Below are 25713 nucleotides of genomic sequence, written 5' to 3'. Positions count from 1 at the left end.
TGGTAAATAAGACCTGGTGCCCAGCCCCACTTGGGGAAACAGACCTTAAATAAATGTAGACCGTCCCTGATTTAAGATTCTTCAACTTAAACTTGACGATGATGTAAAAGTGCTGTGTATTCAGTAGAAACTGTACTTTGAATTTTGCATTTTGCTTTTGGCTAGTTTTCCTGGGCTAGTGACAGATGGTACGTACTCTTGTGATGTTGGGCAGGCAGCAGCCATAGCTGCTGTACCTGGTCAGGTACAAGACCCTGAGGGTAAACAACCATCACAACCATTTTGTACCCAGATAGCCTTTCTGTTCTGCACTTTCAGTACAGTATTCAGTAAGCTACAGCAGATAATCAACACTTTATTATCAAGTAGCCTTCAAGTAATTAGATGATTTAGCCAACTGTAGCTAATGTAAGTGTTCTGAGCATGTTTAAGGTAGGCTAGATTAAGCTTCAGTGTTTGGTAGGTTAGGCATTATGAATGCATTTTTTTTTATATTTTAAAATAAAATTTTTATTTTATTTTTAAAAATATGAATGAATGTCCATAATACCCTAAAATTTGAAAATTATTGGAAAAGTTTTATTGGAGTACAGTTGATTTGCAATGTTGTATTGGTTTCATGTGTATAGCCAAGTGAATCAGTTATACATATACATATATCCACTTTTTTTTTTTTTAGATTCTTGTTCCATATAGGCCATTACAGAACACTGAGTAGAGTTCCTTGTAAGTGCATTTTCAGTTTATATCATCAATTTATGATGGGTTTATTGGAATGTAACTCTGTCCTTTATTGAGGAGTATCTCTAATTGTAAGAACAACTGCATGATTTTAAATATGCTACACCCCATGAAGAAAAAGGAAAGGAGGTGGTAAGGGAGGATTTCTTTGAAGAAACAACACACAAAGGGATACTCACTTTGACTGCTGTGCAGGAGGAGTGGAGACAGGGTTTTGGAGAAAAGGAGGAGCAAGCTTGAAGCTCTGAGATGGGAAAGCCTTTTCAAACGTATGCATTGTGCATCATATGATTTTTATAAATTCTTACCCATGTCTCATACTTGTATTATCATTTGATTTGGGAATAATGTAGCTTCATCTTATCTGTCTTATGCGCCAAGATTTTTTTTTTTAACTATTGAAGAAAAGTTCTTATGGTAGGTGTTGTATAATTATTATTTCTTTTAAACTCGAATGAAAGAAACTTGTATTCTTTTGTCACAAAGCACAACATTTTTTAGTGCTTTACTGTCTATCGTTTTTGAAAATATTTTCCACACATCAAAGTTTGATAAATAATCTTCTGAATTTTTCTTCAATGAAAAGAACATACCTCAAGTCTGTATTTTGGATTTAAGAGTTGAATCTCTTACCTAGTCTTGTTTCAAGTGTTTTAGAATTTTGTAGTATCTAATATCTTATATTTTATTTCCTAAACATTTGTTGTATATATTAGAAAATGAGCAACTTACTATTCTTACTTGTCTTTTGGTTCTTTAACAAATATCACTGGGTTGAAAGGCTCACTCGTCAAACTCCCTTTTTCCCAGCAGGACTAACTCAGTGGAGCGGTCTCTCCATTTTGTAAGTAGAAAGAGTGACTCACAGAGAGATTAAATGACTTACACACAACCACAGTATAATTTGGGAACATCAGCTGGACTCCTTGATACCCTGTGTGCCACCTGAACCTAGTTTACATTTCAAAGTAATTCTGATGAACAAATCTAAATAAACTGGTGTACAAATTGAATGACCACAAGGGTGGATTTTTAGATAGCACACATGTTTTTTGTTTTGAAAACCACTAGATTACAAATTGAAGATATAAGTACTTTAAAAATTATCCAACATTACTGCTGTCTTTTAATTTTGTTGTAATAGAAGATATTCCTAGTTGATGAGAAAAAGAATATAAATTTGTAGCAAAATGGACTTTTCAGAAATCAAAGATTTATCCCTTTAAACGTTATTCTTCTCCATCAGCCTTGACAGAAAGCCTAAACTTTTCACTAATGTTTATCTTACCAGTTTTTTTTTTTTTTTTCGGTCTTGTTAGGTTTTGAGGTATGATAAAGACCAGATTTTAAGATAGCTAATATTGATAATGTATATCAAGTTGTATATTAAGAATTCTCTCTTACACTGAATATAGTTTGGTTCCAAAGTTTGGTTTATGTATTATTGGTTTTTGGTCCTTTGAACATTTCTAGATGGAAGTATTGTCCTAGTGATGTAACCAGAAGCCATTTGAATGGGACTTTTCCAGAGATGTGGTGCTCTGTTAATTCTCATGTTGATATATAACCTGGGACACAAATTCTGAGTTTGTTGCCAGCAGTTGCCTGGAAGTTTCTAGTAGCTGAAGGATCTAATTAGAGATTATTACCAACTACAGTGTATTATGGTTCTCTGCCAAGGCTTTACTGCAATAATGCCTATTCTCTTGGGTTATTTAGTACTCAGTTATGGAAATTGGTTATGTGATTATGATATGAATATATTCATTCAACAAATATTTATTGAGTGCCTTTTACATGTTAGATGTGGTTCTAGTGGTAGAGATGTAGTAATTTAGATAAAGTCTCTGCCTTCATGGAGATTATATTCTAGTATGTAATCTCTAGAAGGATAATAAACAAGAACATAAATTATATACTTGCAAATAGTGATACATGCCAGGAAGAAAGTTAGCCAGGGTCAGGTGTAGGGAACTCGAAATGGTAGGGAGATGGAGAGGTGGCTTTTAATCAGACCTGCAAAAGAACAATGATCTTTAGAGAGAGTGTTCCAGGAAAGAGACGACAGGATGGCATGACTCTGAAGCAGGAGCGAGCTTGGTATGCCCTGGGCAGCAAAAAGGGGAAGTGGCTGGGGTGTTGTGGTGTAGGGAGAAAGGAGTGGGAATGAGGTCAGAGAAGTAGGCAGGGCAGATGCAGGAAGGGGCAGGAAAAGAAATCTGTTTCTGGATTCTTCTTTCTAAAACTTCCAGGCTCAGAGAACCTAAGCTTCAAGAGGGGAAGGTAAAGACCACAAAGCAGGGAGTATGAGATAGGAAATGAACTTAAGAAGTGAAAGGAATGATTGTGGGTTGAGATGAGAGATGGATGGTTACAGTTAGATTGCTGTGTCACATAAACTGGTCAGAAAGAGGGCTTGCGGATGGGGCAGGTACAGCCAGCAGCATGGTTCTGGGCACGGCTTGGGAGCCAGGCTGCCTAGGTCCACTCTGGGCTTCATCACTCCCTCCTGGGTGGTTTTGGAAGCTACCTAATGAATTTGCATCTTGATTTCTCATCTCTCAAAGTGGGTGATGACAATGATCCCTTCCTCATACGGTTGTAAATGAAGACTTAGGCAGTATAGGAAACTCTCCAGACATGGTAGTTGTTACTGATGTCATTATTCATTTTGACATGACCAGAACAATTCCTTACCTTACCTTTCGGTTTTGAGAAGGTAGTTGCGATGGCCTAACCCAGTGCTGCTTGACTCTGGCTGCATGTTGGAATCACTGGGAAACTTGTAAAAGATTCCAAATCTGAGAGGATTTTAACTCATGCCTGGGGTTAAGGCCTATTGATAGAAGCATAAACATTTTCAACTTCAGTGTGTGTGTGTGTGTGTGTGTGTGTGCGTGCGTGTGTGCTCAGTTGTGTCTGACTCTTGCGACCCCACGGACTGTAGCCCACCAAGCTCCTCTGTCCATGGGATTTCCCAGGCAAGAATACTGGAGTGGGTTGCCATTTTCCTCCTCCAGGGGATCTTCCCAACCCAGGGCTTGAACCTGGATTCTTTTACCACTGAGTCACCTGGGAAAGCTGCATAGGGAGGCCCATAAATGTGTCTGCAGAGGTGGGAGCTCAGGGAAAAATTCTGATTTAGTTTTGACAGAAAGGCAAGAAGGTCTTGGCTAGGATGATGGCTGATTTTGGTTCTGTTCATCTCTCAGTTCCTATGTTTTGACTGTTGCTTCTCGTTGCTTCTCATTTTCTAGGTATGTAGGAAATCTTCCAAGAATATTTGACTACTCTCCTTTAGATCCAACACAAGATTTCAACACACAGATGTAAGTGACCTGCTGTAGTTTTTAAGAAAAGTTTATCTGAAATAGTGCTCAGAGTGGTTATCTCTGGGTTGCAGAATTAAAAACGATTCTTTGCTTTACTGTCTGTATTGTTTAAAAGTATTCCAAAATAAGCATGTGTTGCTTTTGTAAAAAGGAAGAAATTAGTAAAATGATAAAGTACTGAGAATTTGAAAATGGAATCAGTATCAAGCAGAATCAAGTAAGTTATTTGTGAGTAATTGAGATACAGTGTTTCACTAAAAGCAGCTGTAGTTACTGAAATTTGTAGATAATTTTGGCATCTCTGAGGGGAAGCAACAATGACCTTTTTGTCTCTTTCTCCCTCCTGTCCAGGACTAAGTTAGGACATGGCCTTCTCTCAGGCCAGTATTCAAAACCTCCCGTGAAGTCTGAGCTCATTGAACAGGTGATGAAGGAGGAACACAAGGTATGTGTCTGGGTGTCTGCCACGTTGACTCAGAGGAAAGAAGGACCTCCCTAGTGACAACGTGGACTACTTATGATTTGGTGAATGGTGGCTGTAAATTTCTTGAGCTGTCAACATAGCTTTTTCATTTTAGGGTCTAGGGTGTCTATCTGCTCTTAAAAGTTGTGATAAGGAATGGCCACAAGATTGTGGTTTCTAGTGACATTTGCTTCATGGATTATATGTGATTGTCATCATTACTGGTCTTTAGAAATAATATTCTTCATAACATAGAGCTGGAATGGAAGGAATAAATGTATAAAAATACAAACATTTTCCCCCTCGTTATCCCTGTCTTGGTGCTTCTAGTATTTGTCTTCTCCTAAGCCGCAGCTTTGTTTCCTAGGGTTTCTCAGAAGGTTGTCTGTTAAAACACAACACACATATTCCTATCCCCCACCCCCACCTCCTAGCAGAGGATTCTGAATTTCTGGGGAGGGCTGGGCAGTCCTCATTTTTGGTAGGCTGCTGGGGGTTTGAAAGCATACTTTGGTAAAAAAGAAACTGAGTTGGCCATTCAGTCACTATTAATTGACTGACTGAAAGGTGTGCTTCATCTCCTAATTATCAGACTCACATTTCCCTATGTCTGCGGGTTGGGCTACTGACCCCTCTCTGGGCTGCTCTGTTAATGCAACTCCGAGGGTATCACTTGCAGCCTGGCCTTTTGGAGTGATGCAGTGGCTTTGGAATTGTGCAGGGCACAGCTTACACAGCTGTATTTGGGGGTCTAGGTTCTCACAGCTGCGGATGTCCTGAGTGGAATGCAGGCCCCGCTTCCCCATCCCTCTTGCTCTGCCTCCAGGCTACCTTGTCTTGACTTAGTGGCAAGTTCTTTCAGTTCTGTTTTTCATGTGTGTGATCTCTGTGCTCCCATCTTAACATCAATCAGCCTTGACTAATGCCTGCGGACTGAGAGCAAGAAGTGAAAGTGAATAGTCCTTTTTCAGAATGTAGCCAATTAGTTGCGGAAGTAGAGCAAACAGGAGAAGAGATATTAGGCAGGGAAAATATAGAGGCAGTGTTTGGGGGTGGGGAGAGGGAATTAGGTTGTGAGGAGGGTGGAGAGGGATGTAGGCATTCTGGGGCTCAGGCCAAGAGATCAGAGTATTGTGGGGCAGGAAGTCCTCTGTTGCATTGTTACCCAGCCTTGTAGCAAGGAGTCCCTTATCCACCAGGGACTGGAAGAGCCTTCCTTGATTGGAATGGAGTTGGAGTGGTTTGGGTGCAGGGCTGGGCTTTCAGGTTATCCGGGCTTCTACCTCTGAGCTCCTGTGTAACTTTGAAGAGGTGATGGTGAAAACACTTGGTCCAAAGTTTTGTGTTATTTATTTATGCGATGCTGGGTCTTTGCTGCTGTTTGAGGGCTTTCTCTAGTTATATCAAGCGGGAGCTACTTTTCAGTGCATGGGCTTCTCATTGCGGTGGCTTCTCTTGTTGCGGAGCGTGGGCTCCAGGTATGCGGGCGTCAGTAATTGCGCCTTCCGGGCTCTAGAGCATGAGTTCAGTAGTAGTGGCGGATGGGTTTAGTTGCCCTGAAGCATGTGGGATCTTCCTTGACCAGGGATCAAACCCATGTCCCCTGCATTGGCAGGTGAATTCTTAACTATTGAGTCATCAGGAAAGTCCCCAAAATGTTTTGATCACATTTATCCTGGGTTTTCATCCAGGCTGTCACTTCTTGGGGCAGAGTCTATCTTTCGTGGTGGAGGAGATGGAGACTTGGTTGGGCCTCGGGGGCCTGGCTTCCTCTACTGACTCTGCAAAGATCTGGAGACAGGGTGGCGGTGGGGGGAAAATCCTGTAACCTTTCAATCTCAGCTGTCAAATGGCATTGGTCTTGCTGGTGGTTGTGAATATTTCAAGTGTGAAGGGGCCCCTCTCTAATGTAAATAAAATCTGTGTACGTTACAGGACTGTTGTGTTTTTGGAATCTCCTCATTTGAGAAAATGTAAAATGAAAACTGACCAATTTAGCAATGTTTGGAAGGAAAATTTACTTTTGTTAACATCACAATATCCTTTTGTGATACTAGAAAAAAGTAAATAGTTCTTATATAAGGCATATTCTTTATTTAGTCTGTGAACAGCTGGGGACCCTCGTCTCCTCCTCACCTTGGATTAGTGTGGGAGTTACGTGACCTTCAGGGATCTGAGGCTTGCAGGCAGGAACCCCTGCCCTGTCTGGCTCAGGGTGTGCAACCTGGCAGCCCTTGGGCCATGTCTGTTCTGCAGGTGTGTTTTGCTGGGCCCTCCCACAGAATCTGAATTTCCAGTTTCTCTTAAACATTCAGAACCTCTGGCAGTCCTTGGCCCCTGACAGCAGTTGGCTGGAGCTAAGTAGCAGCCCTCCCACCACATAGGACACGCAGTCCCCAGCTGGCTCCAGTCCCCTTGTGGTTTGTGACCTGATTGGTACGCTGGGTATTTGGGTGTGACCCTTGGTCTAGATGATTTATAAAGTTCTTCCCCTCACTACCACCCGCACCCCTGAGGTGCCAGGATCAATTAGAGTCCCTTTGACATTCAGAATAAGCTTGAATTGACCTCATGATTTTCTTTGTGGCCCCAGAGGTGTCAGTTTCAAGCTATTACGTGAACAGACAAGTAATTCATTGTAAGATCTCCACTGCTCTTGACAGTGGAGGGAATTACTTTCTGAGGCATCAAGATTTTCACTGGCAGTTGGTTTCAGAGCAACCAATTTGGGAGAACCTTTCTTTTTTAAGGTCTCAAGAGCCCTGTGGTCAGGTGGTCTTGTCCCTGGTCTCCGCTGTTTGTCTCTTGTCTTGTAGAGGAGCCTGAAATGCTCTGAGAGAGGAAGGAAGATGGGCTGAAACAGAGGATAGGTTACGAGAGGAATGTGTGCCACACAGAGAGCCATGTGGCAGGAATGCCTTTTTCAGGGCCTCTACTACCAGTGATACCAATGACTGGCACAGGCCCTTCCTGTGTATTCCCTGATGCAGAAATGGATGCACAGAATCCTTGCCTACAGTTACAAGTCAGGGAGTGGAGAGCTGGGGTTCATACCAGGGAGTCCGGCCCTGAGTCTGTGCAGTATTGATGGAGTCTCTACGCTGTCCTGCTTCCCTGACAGCTGTTCTAGTACTCATTTCAGGCTCCCAGGGCCTCTGTGTGTGGAGCTGCAGATGGGTGATAAAGGGGCTGGGTGGATTTTGCAGAGTTACCAGGTAGCCCAGTAACTTGGACTATTCACACCTTGGGTCATTTCTAAAATATATACTTCATTGCTCTGCTACAGACCAAGGTGAAATCGAGTTTTTATAGATGCATGCTTAATATGCATTTCATCTACAAAAAAGATTTTCAGTGTTTTGTGGGGGCACTGCCATTTCTATATAAATTTGTTGATTTTTAAAATTAAATTGCATCTATGGTAGATAAAACCTGCTCACTGTGAAAATACAGTTTTTCTTCTCCAAAAAATGTATTCCAGATCTTTATGCATTCTAAGACAGTGCTTTCACACATTTTAATACAGATTACTCTATAATTTATTTTTCCTTCTGAAGATAGCACATTATTAACAATTCTGTATTCCAAACAGTTTCTTAATGACAGTTATTTTGATTTCCCATTCTAATTAATCCTTGACACAAAATTCCTGGCCTCAGTTTTTGATCAACATGAGATAACCAAGGTTCTGCTTCCAGGTGATGTATTTATAGCTGCAAACAAAAGAACTTTATTTTCACTAACCTCCATTTTCCTACTTTGGGCAAATGTAACATTTCTAACTCACCTTTTAAATCATGAAAAATACCTTGGGGGAATAACCTCTGTTCCTTTAGCTTAGGAGATTTGGGGTTTGGACATGAGTTAGGAATTACTTGTCCAAGGTTTATGATTTAAGGTTAAAAATTTAAATCAAAAGATGATATACTCCTGTGTACTGGGGACAGGCTGAGATGCATATATATATATATATTTTCATCCTGGTGATCTTACAGTGTAAGTATCTCTACAAGCATTGCTCTAGTAAGTTGATACAAAGCCTTAGTCTTTCTCCTTGTTAGTTAAAGCATTCAGCCGAGACGAATATGAGTGGACAGTGACTGCCTTCTTGGTGCACTGTTAAACAGAAAGCTCTGTGTAAGCATTTGGGAAAGATTCTGAACACTGTAGTCCTCTCTCTAATTTTAGCTGATCTGTTTTCAAATTGCTGATGGAGAAAGTAAGTACAGTATCCTATAAATATGACAGGTTCCTTAGGTGGTTGCTATTTTGGAGATGGTCTGGGGCTCTCTCTTGTAAAGTTGTCAGGACAAGCCATTGCTTCTGGTGTCCAAGGGTCAGCTTACAGAAAGCACATGAGCTTCCTAAAAGTCTCATTCTTGGTCAGTGTTGGTCTCTGTTTGGTGATGGGCCAATATGGGACACTCAGGTGATGGCACTGGCTCAGTGCCCACTAGGAAACATGGTATTTCTTTGATTCCTTTTATTTGTTTTGGCTGTACCATACAGCTTGTAGAATCTTAGTTTCCTGACCAGGGATTGAACCCAGGCCAAAGCAGTGAAAGCACTGAGTCTTCACCACTGGACCACCAGGGGATTCCCTCTGGTTCTTTTTTTAAAATTAAAAAAAATAGAAAACAACATTTATTTTTAATTGAAGGATAACTGCTTTACATTGTTGATTTCTGCCAAATGTCAACACCTGGGGTTCTTATTTAGGCTTTTTGGTTTCTTTTAAGTGACCGCTTTATTCTGGAATCTGATCTTTTAAAAAAATTATTTAAATTTGCAAATAATACACAGACATAGAGAGCAGAGTATAATGAATCTCCATGTACCATCTCCAATTTGGTTTCATCAATCTCCCCTCAACTCAATTTTCCCCCTCCTTCCTCATTCCCTTCCTCTTCTTTCCCTGCAGAAAATGAACACAAAATCTAAACACCATCCTTTTCACCTGTAAATATTCAATATGCACCTGTAACTAGAATACTTTTTTTTTTTTAAAGCAATATGTTGAAAGTCAATTAAGGTGTTAGAAACACACTAGCAAAATATATCATCCAGTATCCAGCCAATATCCATATTTTCCCCTGCACTGTCAAAGCGCTATCAACCCTGAATATTCATTAGAAGGACTGGTGCTGAAGCTGAAGCTCCAGTACCTGATGTGATGGGCTGACTCATTGGTAAAGACTCTGGGGCTAGGAAAGATTGAAGGCAGGAGGAGAAAGGGACAACAGAGGACGAGATGGTTGGATGGCATGAGTATGAGCAAGCTCCAGGAGGTGGTGAAGGACAGGGAAGCCTGGTGTGCTGTAGTCCATTGGGTCACAGAGTTGGACACGCCTGAGCGGCTGAACGACATCAAAGACAGCTTCTTAGAGTTCTCCTCTTTTTGCAAGACTGACTGATCTGTTGAAGGAGCTGAATCATTTGCCCCAGGATTGCTTCCTTAAGGTGTTGTTCAGTTTGTGTTTCTTATAAGCTGGAAGTTAGATGTGGAAGCTTAATTAGATTCAGGCTCAACATTTTTATAGCCTGACTTTCTATTATGTGGACATAATGTGAACATAGTAATAGTTGATCATGGGAATTAGTGAATTTCCGCCCTCAGAAATCAGAGGTAGAACAGGTGAGGACCATGGGTGAGGACAGAGGGGCTAGCTGTGGTTAGGCATTAAGTGTAGAGTGGCTGAGTCTGAGATAAATCAGACCAGCTGTGAAAGCTGGGAGCTGGTCTGCAGTGGGGCAGAGACAGCACGTCTCCAGTTAGGAAGCTTTTTAATGACTTCTCAATGATTATCACTTCTCAAGCTATAACTTGTCTGCTGCACCAGGGATTAGGCCAGGTCAGTTGAGGACAAACAAAGAACTGAAATGGGCACCGAGAGGGAAGAGGCATGGAGGGGAGTGAATGAGGCTGGGCCGGAGCCCGAGCGTGGGGCTGAGCCTCTGGTTTTCACCGTGGTCTCTGTTGGAACTTCTCCCAGCTGTACGACCATACGGTGGCATAGAGCAGCAGCCAACTCTTCAGTCTACTTTCAGCAAGTTGGTAAACTTTCCCAAGCAGCTGCTTTGATGGGGACTGGCAGCCAAGCACAGCTTGTAAGAGGTAACAGCAGCAGGCAGTGAGTGTGTGCGTACGTGAATGCCTAAACCCAAATTCACAATGTGAACAGGCGTATTCCAGGTGGTGCCTCTGCACTGCCCAGATGGAGACGTTGTTGTTGGCCTGGCCTGGGAGGTTGACCTCAGAGGTCGATTTGAAGAGGGCTTACTCAGAATCCGGACACACTGTTTTCTCAGCAGTGGGTAAGAGAGACTTCGGATATCAGAGGTGAGAACTAGGCACATGTAGTTCTCGCAAGAGACAGTGTTAGGACATGAGAAAGATGGACGGATAAAGAGAGAGCGAGACAGATCTACTTTCCTAGTTGTGTGATCCTGGGTCAGTTACTTTACTCCTCTCGAACTCAATTTCCTCATCTGTCAAATGTAGAAAATTATAATAGTCACCTCATGAGGTTGAGTAATTTAAGTAAAGATGCACATATAAGATGTGCCTGCTGCCTAGTAAATGTTCATCCTGGTACCTAGAATAGTGTCTGAAATTTTGTAACACTTGGTAAATTCCTATTGAATGAACGACTAAATGTTGGTATGCAAATATAAGGCGTTATTTGCATGCATGTGTTGGCTGATACTATATAGATATATGTCAGCATTATGAGTGAAGAAAGTTACAACTTTTACATGCCTTTCAGGAGGTGTATGTGTGGGTAGTTAAATGGATCATCAGGTATAATTTGGTCTTCGCTGATGCTGAAGGCACATTTGCAGCCTTCTGTGTGTATGTAGGCTGATCATTTATATACAGGTTCCGAGTCCTCAGATGCTCAAATGCTGCCTCTTTGGGGAATTCTTCTCCCAGAGCTGCCAACACTGTTTTAGGTTGTCTGCAGTGTTCCCTAATATTTGTTATAGATATGTGTTGAATCTCACCTCCACCCCACCTGTTGTCTGTCACCTCGTGGTGAGGAATCCCCAACATGTTCTACATGAAGTAGGTGGCCAGTAAATACTAGATGCCCAGATCAGATGTATTTTGAGCAAGACAGAATTCTCCTGAGTTTTATTAGAAACATCGCTTAGAACATGTGTGCCTTGAAGAGACTTCATATGTGGAGCTGCCTCGTGGCTGCCGGGAGAGAGAGCTCTTGGAGTTTTCCCATCGCTTTTTGCATCTGACTGTGTGGTTGTGCACCCCTGCCGTGGCCTGTGGACCCTAGGCTTGGACCCTGGTGTCCAGGAGATCTCACAGAGGTGTGAGACAAGGCCTTCGCCTGCCAAGTGCTGCAGTCAGGCTGAGGAGACAGGCTAGAGTGGGCTGAATGTTAAAGCAAAAGGCATGATGTTGAGTTCAGTGCCTAGTGATGGCCCAGATAGCAAGTTCTCTGTATTTCTGAGGAGGGGATGGTGGCCTGGAGGCTGCGCATGTAGAGGTTTTGAGACGTGGGTGCACCTTTGCATGGAGCGCAGGGATTACTTCTGCTTGATTGGCAAGGTGAGGTTTGTCTCACTGAGACCTAATGTGTGCTGCAGCTGCGACTCCAGTTTTGCTGCTAGGAGTGTGGAATTGGGATCAGAACCCAGTTCTGGCTCTTTGCTGGCTGCATGGTCACCTGGTCATAAGACCATTTCAGTTGACAGACTTGGTGGCACTTCTCTGCAGCCTCAGTTTCCCTGGCTGTAAAATGGGGATAATGGTAGCACCTGCTTTGTAGGGTTTTGCTACTTTGTAGGGTTTTACACAAGGGGATGTGCTGCACCATTATTAGAAGCTGAACTTGGAGAGGACTCAGGAAACAGCTTTATCCTTAAAGATGATGTGGATCTTCCAGTCTGCCTCTTTAGAGTATCTCAGGCAGAGTGCCCGGGTTTCCAGCAGATTGTTGTTCACTCAGTCGTGTCTGACTCTTTGCCACCCCATGGACTACAGCACACCAGGCTTCCCTGTCCTTCACCATCTCCCAGAGTTTGCTCAAACTCATGTCCATTGAGTTGGTGGTGCCATCCAACCATCTCGTCCTCTGTCGTCCCCTTCTCCTCCTGTCTTTGTTCCTTCCAGTGAATATTCAGGGTTGATTTCCTTTAGAATTGACTGGTTTGATCTCCTTGCAGTCCAAGAGGCTCTCAAGAGTCTTCTCCAATACCACAGTTCAAGAGCAAATTACTGGCATTAAAAAGCCCTGCTGCTGCTGCTGCTGCTAAGTCGCTTCAGTCGTGTCCAACTCTGTGCAACCCCATAGACGGCAGCCCAGCAGGTTCCCCCGTCCTGGGATTCTCCAGGCAAGAACACTGGAGTGGGTTGCCATTTCCTTTTCCAATGCATGAAAGTAAAAAGTGAAAGTGAAGTCGCTTAGTCGTGTCCAACTCTTAGCGACCCCATGGACTGCAGCCCACCAGGTTCCTCTGTCCATGGGATTTTCCAGGCAAGAGTACTGGAGTGGGGTGCCATTGCCTTCTCCGATTAAAAAGCCCATTTCACATTAAATCTTGTTTAAGGCTTCTCCCACTACCAATTTCAGGTGCCTGGGAAACCAGCAGTGTAGAAAGGTCAGTGTTGGCTTGCTCTAGTGTTTTTCCATTCTTGCTCCAGCTCTTTCCCTCCTCAGGCTGCTCCAGGTTCAAGGGTTGGGGAGATTGGAGTTGAGGCAGAGCCTTTCCCTGAGCAGAGTGTGTTTGCTCCCTCTTGGCTGCGTGAGTCTGTGATCATGGTTGGCCTTCTGTGGGCGCACATTAGTGGTTCTTTCAGAGATGTGCTTGTCCTTTCAGTGACCCCCACGAGGACCTTTTACCTGATGCCCTGACCCAGTGACCTCTGTGAGCCCTACCCCAGCTCCTCAGCGGGCCGCCCTCCCATTGTCTTAGGCAGCGTCCTCTCTGGAGGAGCCCAGTTGCCTTCTGAGCAGTCCTTTAGCCCCCCGGGGAAGCTTACACATCCAAAGGTCACAGCCAAAGTTGTCCCAGCTCTTCCCATCCTGGCAGCTGCAGGCAACCTCCTTCAGCTTCTCTAGGTGAGGGTGGGCTCCCAGGAACGCCCTGTGGTCCAGAAACAGCCCTGGGCTGGCCCCTGAGCAGTACTTTGCCTGGGGCTGGGAGCCATTTCCTCTCCTTTCTCTCACATTCCCTCCTGGTGGTGGGGAAGCGATGCTGCTGGGCTCACCTCTCCTCTAACTTCTGGCAGAGGACTCCCTCCCATGCCCCAGTGCATCCCTAGTCTGTTCTGAAATGGGTTGTCGCAGACCAGTTTGGTCACTATGGATCAAGTCCTATGCGGACAGAAATCAGGGTGTTTATCGTGCCTTTTAGTTTTGAGTCAACAGAAGAGCCCCATCCCATTCCCATGTCAGTTTCACAGCACAGTGCCTGGTACGCAATCAACGTCCAGTGTGTCCTGGCCACTGTCACTGTTTAGCTAACGTGGGCTTCAGTATTCTTATCTGAAATCCTGGCTACTGATAGTCTCTGCTCTGTTTCCCACTTGTGAGTTTTGGTTTTATTTTTATATTTTAGCCTCAACAGAATGGGATCTCTCCACGCATGTTTAAGGCCTTTGTGAGCAAGAGCCACCCGGAATTCTCCTCCAACAGACAGCAGGATGCCCAGGAGTTTTTCCTGCACCTGGTGAATCTAGTAGAGGTAAGTCAGCCTTTAGAACTGCTGGAAAGTGTTGTCAGAAGCGTGTCCAGCCCTCGCGTGCAGTCCCGCCTGTGCGGCCAGAACGCTGCCACCCCCCAGCTTCTCCCTGTCTGGTTCCTTTTAAAGTTGGCGTCTCTGGGGCTTCCTGTGTTCGGCCCGCTTGTTGTAATTGCTCCTCAAGCCTGGCTTTCTTGGCCTTGGTGGATCTCCCTGTTCTCCTCCTAATTTGAATGTGTTCTAGGAGTGTTTATCCACTTTGTCGTTTCCTGTTTTTGTTTTTGTCTCTGTGACAAGCTCTTGGAGAGGCCAGTGTGGTATTTGGTATCCTCCTGTCCTCTGTCCTCCGAGATGCTCGCTCTGGGCTCACAGCAGAATCCTATCACGTTAAATGCTGTGGTTCTTAAAGGCCACTGAGAATTTATGACTAAAGGCTTTTTTTCTCCCCTCTTAAAAAAATTAACTACTTTTTTCCTGATGACTAGTGTGTTCTTTGTGGAAACAGAGGCACAGAAGAGAAAATCAAAACCACCCCCATACTGCCTGCTCCCCCAAACAAGCAGTGCTAACATTCTGGTGTCTGACTCCCTACCTCCACCCCAGTTATTTTCCAGGTGCAGTTCATTCTCTGCTTGCTGGTTTGTGAGCAGTGTTTTCCTCTTAACCTGCTGTGAACATTTTGCTATGTCATTATGTACTCAAATATAGCCTACTTTCTTTTTAATTTGTGTATAATTTACATTAGTACATTTATAGAATCATATCATACATGGCTTAATTTTTTAATATAAACAAATTTTAAAATATATTTTTTAAATAAAAATTTGCTTAAATTAAAAAACTTTACATTTTTTAAAATTTACTTTTTAATTATTTTTAAGCTTTTTATTTTATAGTGAGGTATAGCCAGTTAACAGTGTTGTGATAGTTTCAGGTAAACAGCAAAGGGACTCGGCCATCCATATACGTGTATCCATTCTCCCCAAACTCCCCTCCTATCCTGTCTACCACATAACATTGAGAAGAGTTCCATGTGCTGTATAATAGGTCCTTGTTGGTTACCCATTTTAAGTATAGCAGTGTGTACATGTCCATCTCAAACAACCTGACTATACGTGGCTTAATTTTTCCGGTGCAGCCCTTGATTTTTTTTCCCTCCTTTCTCTTTACTTGGCCTTTCATATCTCCTTTCTTCTAATTCTGTCTAGGTAAGTCCCTCTGCCATGACTTTTGATGGCTGCATACTATTTATTTACATGATGAACTATAATTTATTTAACCAATCTCCCATTTTTGGACTTTAGGTAACTACCAGTCTTTTGCTTTAAAGTACTCTGAACTGGTATGCCCAGAGGGAATGTTTAGTAACATCAGATCTTTTCACCAGATTTATATTTGATTCTGTACTCATTTTTATACATGGGTGGCTCTGACAGTAAAGAATCTGCCTACAATACAGGAGACCCAGATTCGATCCCTGGGTCAGGAAGATCCCCTGGAGAAGGGAATGGCAGCCCATTCCAGTATTCTTCCCATGGACAGAGGAGCCTGGCGGAATACAGTCCATCACAAAGAGTCGGACATGACTAAAACGACATAGCATGCGTGTCCCATGAAAGTAATATAAGCTTACCGACTTGATATAATCTCATTTTCAGAGGAACCGCATTGGCTCAGAAAACCCAAGTGATGTTTTTCGGTTTTTGGTGGAAGAGCGGATTCAGTGCTGTCAGACCCGAAAAGTCCGCTACACGGAGAGGGTGGACTACCTGATGCAGTTACCTGTGGCCATGGAGGCAGCAACCAACAAAGGTAGTGTTCCAGAGCGGGAGGTGAACAGAGCGCTTCTTCACACGTGAAGACCCTCGAGTAAGAGCTGGTGCAGTTTAGTTACTGCAGAGCTGTGTCTGGAGTAGGCCTGGAAGGGGTCTGCTCTGCATGTCTCTTCTCATCTATACTTCAGTCCCCATGTAGCTTTCTTTGAGATTTTCATGGAGCCGGTTATGGAGGAAACCTACTTCAGTGCCTATAAGTTTCAACAATAGGTTGGTTTAGAGTCAGTTTAATTTGGAGGAAATTATTTGTAATTTAACATTATCACTTACAAGTTGTGCTGTAAAGTCTGAGGGAAGTGGTCAGAACTACCTTTTTTGATGTGAGCCATCAAAGAATCCATCTTTGGCATCTGAACAAAGTGCGTGTTGTGGGTGATAAAGTGTGGCCGGGCCCTTTGTCAGGCTCCCCTTAGAAAGGTCACTGGACCTTGGAAGCAGGAAGAAGGCAGATACCCAGGTGGAGGGGGTGATGCTCAGGGGAAATTTCCTTCAATAAGTCTGATCTGCTTCTTCAGACAAAATAGATGAATGATATTTCTTAGAACTAACATCTTAGAAGCAAAAAAAGGAGAAATATCTGCTCAATTGCTTATCTCCTGTGAACTGGTCATTTTTGTAAAGTTCAAACACTCCTTGGGTGGCTTTTTTATACTCTTTTTGCAGGGGTGGTGGGTAGTCACTTTATTGTGTTAATTGGAAAATGATTTTAAGATGAAAAAATTTCCATTTTCTATAAACTTCTACAGCTTTTCACTAGTTTTTAAATTCTTATTCATTACACAAAGTAGAAATGGGGTGGGGATCTGTGGTTTGTTTCCTTTTTAGCATGAGGCCTAATTGCTTTCTCTTGCCTACCTTGGTGGGTGCTGGCTAACATATTCTACTCAGTTCTGTGATCCTCTCTAAACTCACTGTTTATAATTTATGAGTGGTAGCTATTTTTTGTTGTTGTTGTTGTTCAGAAAGGAGATTTGTAATTTAGTGTCAGGAAATTGATAGCTGGAAACACGTAATGCTAGCATCCTAGACAGAAGTCCATCCTAAACCGCTGGTGGACTGGGAAATGAACTGTAAGAGCATATCCAGATGTGTTTAAGAAACCACAAAGATACATCAGTGGCATATAAAAACTGATAAATCAGAAGTGATTTTTTGTAACACAGAAGGAATTCCTGGAAAGGTCCATTTGAAATACATAGAATTTTGACTTATAGGTGGTTTCCAAGAGTAGATCCGCTGACTCCTGGGAAGCTCACAGGGTACTCACTTTTTTCCCCTGGGTGTTCAGTCATTTGAGCAGGGATAGTGTAGAAAGCCTTCTGGGTTGGCTGCTCTGCTTTCTGCAGTGTCAGGTCACCCCACATGAAGTTGTCTGGGTGGTGCTGGGTAGGATTGCAGGTCTGGTGCCTTGGGTAACTGTGTTCCTTATAGTTCATCCTGCTCTTTGGCCTGCACTCTCTGTGACCTCTCATCATGGTCAAGGGCCAGGAAGAGCTGAGCCCTCGGATTTCTCTGCATGAAATTCTCTGGTGTGGAGACTTTGTGATTAGAGGGTGGTTTGGGGTCAAACCAGTCTTGACCTCTGGATAAATGGAAGCCCAGGTTCATGCATCACTTACAGCACATGTGTAGTCTGAACCTCTCATCTGGACCGTAATTCACAGTTCCCTCCTGTCAGCCTCAAAGAGGAACAGGCAAAAAATGAACGGCTTGATGCAGCCTGGCATTGCCACTCTAAACACGCTTTCAGCAGGCTCCTCTGGCTCTGTGGAGGGCAGCAAGTAAGCAGTCCTACCCCCAGCCCAGAAGGCTTCAGGGAAGGCTGTTCATTGTTCAAGGGGCTTTTCCTTTCAAGAAAATAAATGACTGCAAAGTCATTTGTTTGCTCTTCTACCCAGATGAACTGATCGCCTATGAACTAACGAGAAGGGAAGCAGAATCAAACAGAAGACCCCTTCCCGAGTTGGTTCGTGCCAAGATACCATTCAGTGCCTGCCTGCAGGCCTTTTCTGAACCAGAAAATGTTGATGATTTCTGGAGCAGCGCCCTGCAAGCAAAGTCTGCGGGTGTGAAGTAAGTGTGTATGTGTGTGTGCCTGTGGGTGGCAGTAGGATGAGAAGGGGGCCTTGAGAGGTAGGGGGCAGTCAGGAAGGGCGAGGGGTGCCACTCTACAGGTCTGTGCATGCTTGCTCACATGTGGCCAGATGGGATTATGATTTACACAACCCTAGTTCTCACAGACCTTGCTTGTATGAGGCCTATCTAGTGAAACAGGCTTGTTGTGATCTGTATCATGTATAAGGGAGAGAATGCCTTTTTTTCTTTTTTTTACTGAGCAGGTATAGCCAAGAACTCTTATGCCCCATGGCAAGATGATATTAATGAAGAAATTCGAAAACTGCTTATGACAGTCTTCAGTATTTAAACTCCACTGTGATAGATTCTGATTCCACAATTAAGATTTGACTTAGAACTTGGTGACTCCGTTCCTGCCTGGAGACTAGGGGTCTCAGGGCATCTCAAAGGGGACCTCAGGGCTCCTGGGCTTTGTTCCAACGAGCTGCTCAGACATGGTCAGGAGATGTTCTGTTTCTATATTGTGATCCTTCTTGTCAGGTCCATACATTTTTTTTTTTTCTCCACTTGACGCCTTAGTTGATTTTATACAGTCAAGTCCTTGCCTGTGTACTTCATGCAGTTGGAGAAAGAACTTACAATGGCAGAAAAAGAGGGGAGGTCTAAAAGTCTCTGGAACTCATTATTTTTAGATATTCTTCAGCCTTTTTTTTCTGGGCTCAGCCTGAGCTCTAGATGACATGAAAGGCAGGGAAGGATGGATGAGCTACTGCTGACTGACTTTTTTTTTATCGCAACTACGAGTAGCAGTCAAACCTGAATCGCTTATTCTCTGAAACAGTCATCCCTCAGGATTCCTCTGTTTCAGATGATTGACTTCATGTGTTAAGAACGGGAAAACAAAAAGAATGTTTCAAAAGCTTTAAAGAAAAAGCCACATTTCTTAACAATAATTTCTTTTAAAAAGTTTCTTCATATCCAGAGAGGAATTACAATAGTTCAGTTATCAGTTATCCATTGTGGAGTAAATTTTCATCCGAGGATTGCTCAGTTTTGGGAAGTGTGTATGTGTATGTATGTATGTGCATGTGTGTGTATGGCCTTGCAGATAAGAGTTGGTGAGCTGGCATGTTAAATGTTTGTCATTCACTCCATTACAACTTGGGCACATCTTTGAGCAGTTAGAAAGCTACACGTTTTATTAGTGGTGAAAGCAGTTTTTTTTCTCTCAACTTTATTGAAGTATAATTCACATAACGTTGTGTGAGTTTAAGATGTACTGTGTGATTTTTTTTAAACTTTTTTTCTTTTTTTCTTATTGACAGTAAGCTGAAGATTCCACAAACATTTATCCTTTTCTCTTTGCACTTTAATTCTGACTCTGTATGGGAGGTGGAAGTGATCAGAAGCCTGGCGGCCTAGAAAGTCCCCAGCATCAGGTGTGAGTTGCAGAAAGGTCTTCACTGGCTGGTCTGCCTGGTCCCCCTTTTCTGCTCTTCAGAGTCTTACAAGTACAGGGTGTGACCTACTCTAGGCCTGTGGGGAGGCATCTTCTCATCAGTAGGAAAAGGAGCATCTTTGAAGTGGAGCTGGGAAGCGTTAGCCTTCCACAGAGACAATCTCTTACCCTTGGGCTGGTGGTCAGGAGATCTGGATTCTTCTCCTGTGTTCACTTCCCGACTTGTGCTCTAACCTGGGGCAAAATCAGCAACCAGTTCCTTCTGAGTGGAGGAATGATGGTTGCTTACCCACAAAATATTTAGTTGTAGGCAGAGGGGTTTCTACCTTCTCTAACCCTTAACAGTAGCTATTGAACATGTTTCTTCGTTTTCTCTTTTACATGCACACGTGTGTATGTATGTTTACATATGTCTTTGGTTTAACACATATGAAAGTTATTATTGGATGTATCACAATTGTTGGTAATTGAAAACTGGTCTTGTGGGAAAGGAAAAAGCAGTGTTCTAGGGTGATAAAGCAACTACCATTATGGCACATTTATCAATATTATTCTATGTTATATGCTAAATGCATCCCATCAAATATTGCTTAATCACCTTAGTACTGCTGTGACACAGACACTTTAGTCTCCCCATTTTACAGATGAGGAAATAAAAGAAGTGTTAATAATGGCCACTAAGTGACAGACTTGGAATTCATTCATTTGAAGTTTAAACTCTTAATCCTTGTGTTGTATACTGCCCCATATTCCTTTCCTGCTTGCTTATGCTTGTATCTTTATAATCCTTATAGTGTTGTTTATTCTTTATTATACCTTATGTTTCAAATAATAGTTCTGGGGGAACTAGTTCAGTGAATTCCTAAAATATATTTTTTTCTTTCTGTTATTTCCAGCAATATAGACACGATCTCTTTATTATGTTACTTTGGGGCCTTAAATTTTTCTTGTGTTAGACCCAGAGCCCAAAAGGCCAGGAAGAGACAAAAGATGTCCTCTTGGTAGATCTTGGGTCAGTATGGACCAGACATAAAGCTTCTTCCCTTTTTGGTCCTGAACAGACAGTGACTGGGAAGAATATGTGTTTGGAAATTTTATTCACGCAGCAAATATTATTGCTCACCTAGTGTATCAGAGTCGGACACGACTGAAGCGACTTAGCAGCAGCAGCAGCAGTGTATCTTGGGCAATGAACTGAATGAGATGAAGTCCTCCCCTCAAGGAGCTCACAGATTAAAGGTTGATAGGGACAGATTTCGTTTTAACCTTATCATTCATGAACAGAAAGGAATGGTATGGGGTTCAGAGCATGGGCTTTAGGTGGACTGGCAGCATTTGAATCCTCAGGGTAGAACTTACTGGTATGTGACCTTGGCCAAGTGACCTCACCTCCATAAACTTCAGTTTCCTTATATGTAAACTGGGGATAGTAATAGAACTTTATAGGGTTGAGGTGAGGATCAAGCATAAAATGCTTTGCATAGTGCCTGGTGGAGTAAATATACACTGTAACTGTTCTTACATTACTTTTATCTTTTTTTACCTTGGATTATACAGTTTGTGTTGATTAATTATGTTTTTAATTATGATTTGGTTAATTATGTGGTTGATTAACTATGTTTTCAATGTATTTAATGGAAATGATAGAATTTTTTTAGTCACCAGGTTTTCAATAGTGTTAATAAATTCAGGGAGACAGTTTATATATCAATATATTTTTCTTAATAAGGTTTTCATAATGTTTTTGCCTGAATTTGTAACCAGTGAACAATCGATGCGTATTAAATAAGGTAATGAGTTGTTGATAGAGAATGCTGTCAGTCACTGTTCTAAGCTCTTTGGTCTAACTCAGTTCCTGTAGCAGTTCTTTGGGGTGAATTTACTCAGTGTCTGTCTAGACCTTTTTGAATAATTTATATTTCAGTGGACTTTATTAAGTATATAACTTTTCAAGAAAAATTTTAATTCCAGGAATTAATTTTAGGAATAGAAGAGTAACTGGTGCATAATTTATAACCTTACTAGATTTAACAACAAACTTGATGTCCCAAACCTGCAATTAATGAATGCCAAGTGTTAGTATTGAGGTTGACTTGAACATATTTATATTAAGCAGTTACTGAATGTGTGATTCAAGTTGAGACCCTATATACAAAAGTTAATAAGGAATGTTTAACCAACAGGAAAAATACAATGTGGGCATCATCTAACCTGCTTTCTGGTACTCTTAAGTTGGTAGCTACCCACCACAAAGTGATGCATTAAATTATCAGCCTTGAGTTCCCTCTACTGCCTCCCACTCCATGGTACATTACCAGCTGATTCCTCACCCAGATACTGATCACAGAGCAACTTCAGGAATCTTTGGGATCCTGAACCACAGTCTGGAAATCATTGATGACTTTTGGTTGACTTCATTGTTATATATTTTCCAGATTTTAAATTCATGTGGTTAGAGGATGGGGTCAGAGAGGTGACACTTTTATAGTCGTTGAAAATATCAGATGGCGTTTCTTGGTTTTTGGTGAAATTGAGGACTTGGCTATATTTAAGAATGATATTAATACTGCTTCTCAGAAGTTAGGAAAACCTGATTAGAGATAATATATAATTTCTGGAGAGTGAGCTAGGCTAATAGATCAGCTCCTTGGGATAGTTAAGCTCTTGTTTTTTGAGAAACTCCTTCATTGCCTGTACCCTTCTACCTTCCTTGTGATGGGGAATTTGAGATCCAGAGTGGTTAAGTAACCTGCTTGGGGCAAAATACAGGTCAGTGACAAACTAGCTTAGTGTCCTTGGTTCTGTGGATTCTAGCTCTTGCATGACAAGATCATCATGCTAACTCCTTGGCTGCACACAGCACATTCTGGTGTGCCAGGTGGTTTCATGGCACTGCATGACCATCGCACAGCCCTGGCAGGCAGATGTTCCTAATAAACCCATTTTGTAAATAGGAAGCCTCAAGGAGGGTTAGATTTGGAGTGAATTAAGTAGCATCCAGGTCTTCTGACACTTTTTGGACAGTTCTCTGCCCCTGAACTGTGGCTTTTCTTCTACACTAGGGGGCAGCGGTGCATTTGTATTTGATTTCTGAGTTCTCGGAAGATGCATTCCACATAGATTTGAAAAGTGGTTTGTAGGAAACATGTCCTAGAATCTTTTATTTTAAAAGATCTGTTTAAAAGATCTATCGTATCTGTTTAAATCTAAGTTTTTTTCTATATACCTTACTGTACTCAGATTGACATTTGAGTAGAAATGGTTTTTATAAACAAGATAATAAATGTGGAGAGAATGAGCTGAAACCGGGGCATGTATTTGATGTATTAGTTGAATAGTTTGGCATAAAACCATCAAAGGCAAGTCCAGGCAATTCAGCATTCATGCAAAGTTTGAAAGGGAACTTAGACATTAACCATATATATTAATTTTTAAAATTGAAGGCCCAGATTTAGATATTTTAGATACCTCATAGTACACACACACACACACACACACACACACACACACTCACCCACCCACACCCCCCCTTTAAGATCCATCTGGCCATAGATTTTAGGTGCGGTAGTATTTTAATGAGGCCCTGGCATTTCCAGTAGTCAGCCTCAACCAAAGTTCCGATATAACCTCCTGATGCCAACTCTGTGCTACAAGATAGGGACTTGTGGTCAGAGCAGATTGGGGGTGTGTCAGGATTGCTCAGGGAGCTTTTTCAAACTTCATATATCAACACAATGCGAGGTGCCCCTATGCATCTGCAAATATGTGTGACACTACCAAGGGTTTTAGAAAAACACAAACGTTGATAGTTGAAAACCACTTTTCAGAAATACAAAATGCCATAGCAAAGTAAAAGTAGTAATTTTGCAGGGTGTCCAAAATCATCTTTGGGGACAACCTCGTCCTGTGTTAAACACTGTCCTCTCGTGGAAAGGCCAGGATGAGTGGTGAGGTGGTATGTGTGTGTGTCCACTCCTGTGTGTGTGTGTCCCTCCTCTTCACTGCAGGCCCTGGGACTGCTTGGGGGTGCCTCAGACACAGCTTATGATGCTTCATGAACTGTATCCTAAATTCTTGTTGCCTGTTTCATTGATCTAATCCCCTTGTGTTTCCCAGAACATCTCGCTTTGCCTCATTCCCTGAATACTTGGTAGTGCAGATAAAGAAGTTCACTTTTGGTCTTGACTGGGTTCCCAAAAAATTTGGTAGGTATCTTTTGCATGCTTTTGCTTAAAACGTCAAATTAGCTGTTTAAAAAACATGGCATGTGAAAGAGCCCATGAGGTTGGCTGCCAGAAACGGTCTCATTTCATTCTTTTCCCATGATTCCCACCTTTCTCTTTTGAAAGACATGATAAGCACTGGTGGTAGTAAAAAAAAAAAATAAACAAACACAAATTGCCACTTGCTTGCCACCTCTCTAATAATGGGTTCTGAAATGGCCAGAATCTAAGAGTGAAAACAGGAGCTTCATAATTTCAAATCATGCCTCCCAAACTGTAATGTGATCTTGGTAAAATGCAGGTGCTGATTCAGCAGGTCTGGGGTGGGGCCAGGGCTCTATATTCTAACATGTGCCCAGGTGATGCTGATGCTGCTAGTGCTGCTGGTCCAAAAGCCATGCTTGGAGGTGCTAGTAACTGAAGATGTATCTTTCCTTAGCATCTTTCCTTGACCTCTAAAGCAGGCGGGTATGGCTAATGACATTTGTTTAAATCATATGAATTTTATTAATAATAACATGAGTACAGTCAGTTGTATTAAAAAGAAAAGGGGATGTGACTTTGGCCGAATTGGGCTTCTTTCTAATCTTAAAGGCCCTTGACAACTGTTAGAGTTTATCCTTCCAGACAATGAGTAAGAACATTTCTCTACCATCTCAATCAGATATGAATGTGTTCCTAGGCTGTCCTCAGGGCCGTGGAAGTCCATACAGTTTTAACCTCTGATTTTTCAAGCAAGGACCTCAGACTGCTTGCCAGTCTTTTAGTGTCTATGTTTTTGAGCACTTAAAAAACAAGAGTCAGTCCTAGGTTGGTTAATTAAGAACTCATCTGCTCCTCTGAAGGGGATAAGTCAAAAGAATGTAAAATCTGCGGGAGTGATTTCCCAGAAACCTCTGGCACCAGCAGTTAGCATAGCACTGATCTCCACGTGGCTTTATGCAGCCCGTGAACCCGCAGCTCATTCCTCTTTTCCTGGTGGAATAATTTTGTGGGCAGGGAGGAGGGCCGAGGGCAGGTTGCTCATCACTCAGCCTCTCCTCCTTGGACCCAAGATGCATCCCAGAGAGAAAACTGACTTCTTCTAAAGGCTTTGAACTGCTTTGGAAACAGTTTTATTTTCTTTGTCCTTGGAATTTTGGTAAAGGATGCCAAATTCAGATCAGATTTCATAGTCTTGCTGAATTTAAAGCAGCCCCAAAGCTTTCTTTAATGAACCTGAAATTTTCTGTTGAGGAACAGTTGTTTTGATTTTGTTGGTCAGACATTGTGTTTGATTTTGCTATTTGCTGAGATTTAAATTTTTTTTTAAACTAAGCCTTTTTTTTGGGTGGTGGTTTTAAAGCAGGACTTAAACACCTAACATTGTAGCTGGTTTTGGGGATGGTGTTTTCAGATTCTGTTTGCTAGCCTGAGAGACACATCCTGCACCAACATTTGAACCCATTTTCCATTATTACCATATCTGACTGTGTGCAGTACAAATTCGCAACAGGCTGTTAGACTCATACATACATTTTGTATTTGAATAAGTCAACATAATGACAACTGAGCTGAGAAGTTAAAAAAAGTATGCCTCAAGATGAATACACTTGAAGTTCAATTAATTTCTTTAAAGCTTCAGTTTTTATTACCTTCGGTAGAATAATCACAGTACCCATGGGGATCAGAGAAAAGGCATAAACTATGGGTTGCCAACTCAAATGCCTAATGAGGACAGCGTGATAATGTAAGTGACAGAAGTAGGCTGGTATGAGAAACACACAGCTATAGCTGTCTTGTCCTTTCTTGAGTATTCCCATTTTGGATGAAGACGTGGATCAGGAAAACATTTCCCTATCATAAGAATCAGAATAGCACACATGTGATGCTCAGGATCATG

General features: G+C 42.3%; 1 protein-coding gene across 2 annotated transcripts in view; it reads left to right on the top strand.

Annotated features, from left to right (window-relative positions):
* Positions 1–25713, top strand: part of USP13 (ubiquitin specific peptidase 13) — a 130921-nt gene that overhangs the window by 65631 nt on the left and 39577 nt on the right. For both annotated transcript variants that reach the window (XM_015472368.3, NM_001191266.2), the window contains exons 9-14: positions 3999–4070; positions 4425–4518; positions 14116–14241; positions 15897–16050; positions 17972–18146; positions 23725–23813. In XM_015472368.3, the coding sequence (XP_015327854.1) occupies positions 3999–4070; positions 4425–4518; positions 14116–14241; positions 15897–16050; positions 17972–18146; positions 23725–23813 (710 nt within the window). The remainder of the gene's footprint in view (positions 1–3998; positions 4071–4424; positions 4519–14115; positions 14242–15896; positions 16051–17971; positions 18147–23724; positions 23814–25713) is intronic.

This window comes from Bos taurus, chromosome 1, assembly GCF_002263795.3.
Source record: "Bos taurus isolate L1 Dominette 01449 registration number 42190680 breed Hereford chromosome 1, ARS-UCD2.0, whole genome shotgun sequence".
Lineage (NCBI taxonomy): Eukaryota > Metazoa > Chordata > Mammalia > Artiodactyla > Bovidae > Bos > Bos taurus.
Note: the sequence above shows the minus strand (reverse complement) of the source record. Positions and strands in the feature narration are given on the sequence as shown.